At 42.1% G+C, this 9,675-nt stretch overlaps 1 protein-coding gene across 1 annotated transcript in view; it reads left to right on the top strand.

Moving 5' to 3' along the window:
• The window catches only part of LOC311144390 (E3 ubiquitin-protein ligase RNF180-like), a gene marked incomplete at both ends in the record, with an annotated part of 13,158 nt that extends 3,667 nt beyond the window's left edge, over positions 1-9,491 (top strand). Inside the window, 3 exons of the mRNA XM_084180405.1 lie at positions 4,375-4,606; positions 8,534-8,659; positions 9,289-9,491. Coding sequence (XP_084036531.1) covers positions 4,375-4,606; positions 8,534-8,659; positions 9,289-9,491 — 561 coding nt within the window. The remainder of the gene's footprint in view (positions 1-4,374; positions 4,607-8,533; positions 8,660-9,288) is intronic.
• Positions 9,492-9,675: the final 184 nt, after the last annotated feature.

The following is a 9,675-nucleotide window of genomic DNA, read 5'->3' as shown; positions in this document are numbered from 1 at the left end:
TACAAGAAATTGTGAAACGTCTCAGGGTCCCCGAGGAGAAGTTTGAGATTCACTGCTATAGGGTTCCCTCTGTTCAGTTTAGACCTGTATTCCGTCCAGAAATTGTCTGTACAGAGAGAAGCTCTGGATTGTGAAGAAAATTGCTTTGGAGTGGAAATCACAAAAGGTCATTATTGATTATTTTCTCTCATTATAAAATAACAGAATAAGGTTGTTTTTTTTCTCAGAGGACTTTTGTCTCCTGGACAGATTTCTTGTGGATTTTATAGTCATAATTCTCCACAAACAAATCAATAATGACTTTCAGCCTTTTGCTTTTGTTGTCACTCGCACAACCTTTTCCTTCTCCTGGCCTGAATACCATATGAAAAAGCAAGGCAGAAGAAATTAAATGCATTTGTATTTTCTAAAGGAAAGCGTTGGCTAAAGTTTTAAGGCCAATTAAATCGGCTTTGAGTCAAGAATTTGACATGACTCGCTACCATAACGAATTAAAAAGCTGTCAGATAATGTATGAAGTTTTGGGGTGTAATTACAAAGCTTTAAACAAGTATGGATCTTTAAGCTGCGGCTAGACGTGCTTCTAGTAAGTAGAGGTACAGTGGGGAAAAAAAGTATTTAGTCAGCCACCAATTGTGCAAGTTCTCCCACTTAAAAAGATGAGAGAGGCCTTTAATTTTCATCATAGGTACACGTCAACTATGACAGACAAAATAAGAAAAAAAAATCCAGAAAATCACATTGTAGGATTTTTTATGAATTTATTTGCAAATTATGGTGGAAAATAAGTATTTGGTCAATAACAAAAGTTTCTCCATACTTTGTTATATACCCTTTGTTGGCAATGACACAGGTCAGACGTTTTCTGTAAGTCTTCACAAGGTTTTCACACACTATTTTGGCCCATTCCTTCATGCAGATCTCCTCTAGAGCAGTGATGTTTTGGGGCTGTCGCTGGGCAACACGGACTTTCAACTCCCTCAAAGATTTTCTATGGGGTTGAGATCTGGAGACTGGCTAGGCCACTCCAGGACCTTGAAATGCTTCTTACGAAGCCACTCCTTCGTTGCCCGGGCAGTGTGTTTGGGATCATTGTCATGCTGAAAGACCCAGCCATGTTTCATCTTCAATGCCCTTGCTGATGGAAGGAGGTTTTCACTCAAAATCTCACGATACATGGCCCCATTCTTTCTTTCCTTTACATGGATCAGTCGTCCTGGTCCCTTTGCAGAAAAACAGCCCCAAAGCATGATGTTTCCACCCCCATGCTTCACAGTAGGTATGGTGTTCTTTGGATGCAACTCAGCATTCTTTGTCCTCCAAACACGACGAGTTGAGTTTTTACCAAAAAGTTCTATTTTGGTTTCATATGACATTCTCCCAATCCTCTTCTGGATCATCCAAATGCACTCGAGCAAACTTCAGACGGGCCTGGACATGTACTGGCTTAAGCAGGGGGACACGTCTGGCACTGCAGGATTTTAGTCCCTGGCGGCGTAGTGTGTTACTAATGGTAGGCTTTGTTACTTTGGTCCCAGCTCTCTGCAGGTCATTCACTAGTTCCCCCTGTGTGGTTCGGGATTTTTGCTCACCGTTCTTGTGATCATTTTGACCCCACGGGGTGAGATCTTGCGTGGAGCCCCAGATCGTGGGAGATTATCAGTGTTCTTGTATGTCTTCCATTTCCTAATAATTGCTCCCACAGTTGATTTCTTCAAACCAAGCTGCTTACCTATTGCAGATTCAGTCTTCCCAGCCTGGTGCAGGTCTACAATTTTGTTTCTGGTGTCCTTTGACAGCTCTTTGGTCTTGGCCATAGTGGAGTTTGGAGTGTGACTGTTTGAGGTTGTGGACAGGTGTCTTTTATACTGATAACAAGTTCAAACAGGTGCCATTAATACAGGTAACGAGTGGAGGACAGAGGAGCCTCTTAAAGAAGAAGTTACAGGTCTGTGAGAGCCAGAAATCTTGCTTGTTTGTCGGTGACCAAATACTTATTTTCCACCATAATTTGCAAATAAATTCATAAAAAATTCTACAATGTGATTTTCTGGATTTTTTTTCCTCAATATGTCTGTCATAGTTGACGTGTACCTATGATGAAAATTACAGGCCTCTCTCATCTTTTTAAGTGGGAGAACTTGCACAATTGGTGGCTGACTAAATACTTTTTTCCCCCACTGTATTATCCCCCAAAAATTATACATATTTTTTTATACATAAAGGGGTCCTAAAATTTTTATAGCTAAATGATCCATGGTATGACCATCTTAAAACCATTCCACATGTTAGCTTAGAACCCCCCCCCCCCCCCCCCCCTTAGACTATTAAAGAATGAAAAAGGCTAAAGATTGTCATTTCCACTTTAAAATGTCCAGACTTGATTTGCCCCAGCAAAACAATTATCAAGCCCTACAAATAATGTCCATTCATTATATTCCACACATCATACATATTTCACATTTGCGGTTCCTGCAGGATTATTTTCCTGCTGTAGCAAACTGGCTCAAATTAAGATCCTACATCTGTATAAATGGCTCAGTGGGATGTCAGACTTTTCCCAGATTTTGAGTGTCTGCTAATACAAACCAATCTCCAAGTTAATAATGTAACATTGTTATTGGAATCACAATGTCTTCGGTTTTAGTTACTGGAGCAAAGCAGTTCCCTATAAAAGCTTTGATTCATCAGAAAGCTACTGCATAAACTTGTAATATGCAGTAGCAGCTAAATTCTTGACTAACTGACATTAATTTTGTCAGAAGAATATATTGGAAGATTATATAGGCCTAGCATCATTACAAACAGTGTCTTACTTCACTGGTTACCTGATTTCACCATTGTATTTCATATCTACCAAACCCTCAACTCACCTGCCTTAATCAGGTCTGCACCAGTACACCTGTCCACACATCAAATAGAGCTTCATGAAATATAATATCAGGGGAATAGAACACGTTATAGACAAATACACAGTCACTGGAAATCATGTAGAGTTTGTTTGGTACAGTGCCTTGCAAAAGTATTCATCCCCCTTGGCGTTTTTCCTATTTGTTGCATTACAACCTGTAATGGATTGTTATTTGGATTTCATGTAATGGACATACACAAAATAGTCCAAATTGGTGAGAAAAAAAAAACCTGCCAAGAGAGGGCCGCCCACCAAAACTCACGGACCAGGCAAGGAGGGCATTAATCAGAGGCAACAAAGAGACCAAAGATAACCCTGAAGGCGCTGCAATGCTCCACAGTGGAGATTGGAGTATCTGTCCATAGGACCACTTTAAGCCGTCCACTCCACAGAGCTGGGCTTTATGGAAGAGTGGCCAGAAAAAAAGCCATTGCTTAAAGAAAAAAATATGCAAACACATTTGGTGTTCGCCAAAAGGCATGTGGGAGACTCACTAAACATATGGAAGAAGGTACTCTGGTCAGATGAGACTAAAATTGAGCTTTTTGGCCATCAAGGAAAACGCTATGTCTGGCGCAAACCCAACACCTCTCATCACCCTGAGAACACCATCCCCACACTGAAGCATGGTGGTGGCAGCATCATGCTGTGGGGGTGTTTTTAATCAGCAGGGACTGGGAAACTGGTCAGAATTGAAGGAATGATGGATGGCGCTAAAACAGGGAAATTCTTGAGGGAAACCTGTTTCAGTCTTCCAGAGATTTGAGACTGGGACGGAGGTTCACCTTCTAGCAGGATCAAATGATACAACCCCCCCAAAAAATCATGTTTAATTACAGGTTGTAAGGCAACAAAATAGGAAAAATGCCAAGGAGGGTGAATACTTTCGCAAGCCACTGTAAGCAGCTGTCAAATAAAAAAAAGGTGCTATATAGAACCTAAAAGGGTTCTTCAAAGGGTTTTCCAATGGGGACAACTGAAGAACCCTTTTAGGTTCTATATAGCACCTTTTTTTATTTGACAGCTGCTTACAGTGGCTTGCGAAAGTATTCACCCTCCTTGGCATCTTTTGGGTTCCATGTAGAAACCTTTCCACAGAGAGTTCTACATGGAACCCAAAAGGGTTCTACCTGGAACCAAAAAGGGTTCTCCTATGGGGACAGCTGAAGAACTAACCCCTTTGGAACCCTTTTTTCTAAGAGTAGAGGTCAAAGTTTATATTAACATGGCAGGGTGTTTCTCTCAGCCTTCAGGAGTACAACTCATCAGCATCTACTTGAATATTTTTGTCAACCTGACCTTGACCTTGAATTTAACCTTGGTCTTGAGTGGGTTGTGTTATATTATTCTACCATTTTATGTCCTAGACTTCCACAGGGAACCCAACTGATCTGATTATCTGTTTTGTCCTGTTCTTTTGAAATAACAGTACAATGATACAACCCTCATGTTCTGTGTCCCAGAATTCAACAGGGAACCCATCGAGCAGCAGTGAGGAAGAGGATGTGAGTGCTGGGGACAGAGAGGGCTTCATCTGTGCTGTGTGTCTGGACATTTACTTCAGCCCTTACATGTGCCACCCCTGTAACCACATCTTCTGTGAGCCCTGCCTCCGTACCCTGGCCAAGAACAGCCCGACCAACACCCCCTGCCCACTCTGCAGGACCGCCATCACCCACGTCTTCTTCCAGAAGGGTGAGCACATTATCCAAACACTTTTCTCCTTGTCTCTCTCATGACCACTGCTCTATAAAAGACTGCAGTTAGTAGACCCATGGTGGAACCATCTAGCAGGCACGTGAACAGATAGGGGTCTACCTGTGCCAGAGAATCGGCTCCTTTGCACTCGTCAAGTGCCCTTTTGGGTGGTGTTATATATACAGTGAGGGAAAAAAGTATTTGATCCCCTGCTGATTTTGTACGTTTGCCCACTGACAAAGACATGATCAGTCTATAATTTTAATGGTAGGTTTATTTGAACAGCGAGAGACAGAATAACAACAACAAAAATGTATTTGCATTTTAATGAGGGAAATAAGTATTTGACCCCTCTGCAAAACATGACTTCGTACTTGGTGGCAAAAGCCTTGTTGGCAATCACAGAGGTCAGACGTTTCTTGTAGTTGGCCACCAGGTTTGCACACATCTCAGGAGGGATTTTGTTCCACTCCTCTTTGCAGATCTTCTCCAAGTCATTAAGGTTTCGAGGCTGTCGTTTGGCAACTCAAACCTTCAGCTCCCTCCACAGATTTTCTATGGGATTAAGGTCTGGAGACTGGCTAGGCCACTCCAGGACCTTAATGTGCTTCTTCTTGAGCCACTCCTTTGTTGCCTTGGCCATGTGTTTTGGGTCATTGTCATGCTAGAAAACCCATCCACGACCCATTTTCAATGCCCTGGCTGAGGGAAGGAGGTTCTCACCCAAGATTTGACGGTACATCCGTCCATCGTCCCTTTGATGCAGTGAAGTTGTCCTGTCCCCTTAGCAGAAAATCACCCCCAAAGCATAATGTTTCCACCTCCATGTTTGACGGTGGGGATGGTGTTCTTGGGGTCATAGGCAGCATTCCTCCTCCTTTAAACACGGCGAGTTGAGTTGATGCCAAAGAGCTCGATTTTGGTCTCATCTGACCACAACACTTTCACCCAGTTCTCCTCTGAATCATTCAGATGTTCATTGGCAAACTTCAGACGGCCCTGTATATGTGCTTTCTTGAGCAGGGGGACCTTGCGGGTGCTGCAGGATTTCAGTCCCTCACGGCGTAGTGTGTTACCAATTGTCTTCCTGTTGACTATGGTCCCAGCTGCCTTGAGATCATTGACAAGATCCTCCCGTGTAGTTCTGGGCTGATTCCTCACCGTTCTCATGATCATTGCAACTCCACGAGGTGAGATCTTGCATGGAGCCCCAGGCCGAGGGAGATTGACAGTTATTTTGTGTTTCTTCCATTTGCAAATAATTGCACCAACTGTTGTCACCTTCTCACCAAGCTGCTTGGCGATGGTCTGTAGCCCATTCCAGCCTTGTGTAGGTCTACAATATTGTCCCTGACATTTGGTCTTGGTCATGGTGGAGAGTTTGGAATCTGATTGATTGATTGCTTCTGTGGACAGGTGTCTTTTATACAGGTAACACACTGAGATTAGGAGCACTCCCTTTAAGAGTGTGCTCCTAATCTCAGCTCGTTACCTGTATAAAAGACACCTGGGAGCCAGAAATCTTTCTGATTGAGAGGGGGTCAAATACTTGTTTCCCTCATTAAAATGCTAATCAACTTATAACATTTTTGACATGCGTTTTGCTGTATGTTTTTGTTGTTATTCTGTCTCTCACTGTTCAAATAAACCTACCATTCAAATTATAGACTGATCATTTCTTTGTCAGTGGGCAAACATACAAAATCAGCAGGGGATCATATACTTTTTTCCCTCACTGTATATATATACAGTTGAAGTCGGAAGTTTACATACACTTAGGTTGGAGTCATTACAACTCGTTTTTCAACCACTCCACAAATTTCTTGTTAACAAACTATAGTTTTGACAAGTCGGTTAGGACATCTACTTTGTGCATGACACAAGTAATTTTTCAAACAATTGTTTACAGACAGATTATTTCACTTATAATTCACTGTATCACAATTCCAGTGGGTCAGAATTTTACATACACTAAGTTGACTGTGCCTTTAAACAGCTTGGAAAATTCCAGAAAATGATATAATGGCTTTAGAAGCTTCTGATAGGCTAATTGACATCATTTGAGTCAATTGGAGGTGTACCTGTGGATGTATTTCAAGGCCTACCTTCAAACTCAGTGCCTCTTTGCTTGACATCATGGGAAAAAAGTTGTAGACCTCCACAAGTCTGGTTCATCCTTGGGAGTAATTTCCAAACGCCTGAAGGTACCACGTTCATCTGTACAAACAACAGTACGCAAGTATAAACACACAGCCGTCATACCGCTCAGGAAGGAGACGCGTTCTGTCTCTTAGAGATGAACGTACTTTGGTGCGAAAAGTGCAAATCAATCCCAGAACATCAGCAAAGGACCTTGTGAAGATGCTGGAGGAAACAGGTACAAAAGTATCTATATCCACTTTAAAATGAGTCCTATATCGACATAACCTGAAAGGCCGCTCAGCAAGGAAGAAGCCACTGCTTCAAAACCGTCATAAAAAAGCCAGACTACTGTTTGCAACTGCACAAAGATCTTACTTTTTGGAGAATGGCCATAATGACCATCGTTATGTTTGGAGGAAAAAGGGAGATGCTTGCAAGCCGAAGAACACCATCCCAACCGTGAAGCACGGTGGTGGCAACATCATGCTGTGGGGGTGCTTTGCTGCAGGAGGGACTGGTGCACTTCAAAAAATAGATGGCATCATGAAGAAGGGAAATTATGTGGATATATTGAAGCAACATCTCAAGACATCAGTCAGGAAGTTAAAGCTTGGTCGCAAATGGGTCTTCCAAATGGACAATGACCCCAACCATACTTCCAAAGTTGTGGCAAAATGGCTTAAGGACAACAAAGTCAAGGTATTGGAGTGGCCGTCACAAAGCCCTGACCTCAATCCTATAGAAAATGTGTGGGCAGAACTGAAAAGGCGTGTGTGAGCAAAGAGGCCTACAAACCTGACTCAGTTACACCAGCTCTGTCAGGAGGAATGGGCCAAAATTCACCCAACTTATTGTGGGAAGCTTGTGGAAGGCTACCCGAAACGTTTGACCCAAGTTAAACAATTTAAAGGCAATGCTACCAAATACTAATTGAGTGTATGTAAACTTCTGATCCATTGGGAATGTGATGAAAGAAATAAAAGCTGAAATAAATCATTCTCTCTACTATTATTCTGACATTTCACATTCTTAAAATAAAGTGGTGATCCTAACTGACCTAAGACAGGGAATTAATTGCTTCACTACCCTCCCGCAGAGAGTCCTCCAGGGAGTATTACACACCTTGGGTCTAGCAGATGAGTCATTCAGACCAATGAGAGAAAATACAACTGAGCCTTCTATTTACACATTAATATGATGGAGGGCTATGGACTGAATAAAGGCAGGTTTCAAAATGGGTCAAATCTGCCCCAGCTAAGCTTATGTAGCCTGGGCCTTTCTTGCTTCCTTTGCTCTACCTACGTTAACATGGGTTACAAATATAAACTATTCGTTTTTGCACACTGATTACAGATGCGTCGTGTTAGGTGATTGAATGCAGGTGATTTGTGTGCTGAGGGCTAACACCACAGAAAGCAGAGAGGATTTACTGGTGAGAACCTCATAGACATTAAGGGTGCTTGACAATGATTGGACAGCATGGTTTGTAGATGAGATTATTTTGCTGATTATCCAGGCCAAGGTCACAATGGGGACAACCGTAGCTTTCTGAGAGGAGAGACAGAGGGAGACTGAGCACCTTGATCTACTTCAAATCAAACACTTATTTTGTCTCCAAATAAATGTTGATTCCTGTGTGTTTCACACAAGAATACAAAAGTGCAAACATCTAACCAGAATCTACCCAAATAGTTTTAAGATAAACTGTGATAGTGTTTGATGCTAAAACAATCAGATAGTAAACAAGGAAGGGCCTTTTATTGTTCTGTGTCTGTGTTGCAGTGTTGAACCACACAGCACTGTCATTCTTCCCAAAAGAATACCTCTCACGGAAACAGACTTTCCAGAAGGCAAGCTGTGCAAAATGGCCGCTCCCAAGCTGCAGGAAACTTTTCCGTATTTTTGGAAGTGAGTGTTATTAACTTTCTATAGAGATGATTGAGAAAACATAATGGTTATGTTTTATTTTACAGTCAAAAATTAAACTTGGTATCGAAATAGAGATGACCATATGGTAATGTATTTATTTATTACCATTATGCTATGATTGCATCATTATTATTTATCACTTACTGTACACTTTGTATTCCAAGATTAACGTACATGCAGATTTATTTGGATAGTCCATCTGTAGATTCTCTACAGACTATCAGTAACATTTCAACTAACTATCTACATTTTTACATTTTAGTCAATTAGCAGACGCTCTTATCCAGAGCGACTTAGAGTAGTGAGTGCATACATTTTAATAATTGTTTTCATACTGGTCCCCCGTGGGAATCAAACCCACAGCAATGCTCTACCAACTGAGCTACACAGGACTGAGCTACTAATCCTAGCTCTAACCCTAACCTTAACCCTTATCCTAACCCTGAACTTAACCCTTACTCCAACCCTAAACCTAATCCTAACCTTAGCAAGCAGTTGCTTATCAACAGATAGTTTGTTGATAGTATGAACATCCGGACTATCCAAATAAAGTGTGACCAAAAGTTGGAATAACCTGATTTTTTCCTGTCATTCCAACCCTTCTCCAGGTTTCCAAAGGCAAACTAGTCCGATAGCCAGGCGTCAGTTCCCCCATGGGGGGTATCGTCTGGACACCATGGACTTTGAGGACGATTCTCGTGGCTGGCGTTTCGACATGGACATGATCATTATCTATATCTACTCTGTCAACTGGGTCATCGGCTTCATCATCTTCTGCTTTCTCTGCTACGTCTTCTTCCCTGCCTTCTAAAGACGGATGGATAGGTGGGTGGATGGATGGAGAGAGGAAGGGAGGAGGTTAAAGGAGGAGAGGAGGCAGAGTCATTTACAGACAAATTGGAGATGTGCTTGGTAGAAGACAACCAACAGTGTTCCAGCTGATCCCTATTGAATTGAGGAAACAGGGTACCATATATGGGGCATTGGGGAATCAC

The sequence above is a fragment of the Coregonus lavaretus genome (genome assembly GCF_964263955.1).
Source record: "Coregonus lavaretus genome assembly, chromosome: 17".
NCBI lineage: Eukaryota > Metazoa > Chordata > Actinopteri > Salmoniformes > Salmonidae > Coregonus > Coregonus lavaretus.
This window is presented reverse-complemented; position numbering and strand designations above follow the sequence as displayed.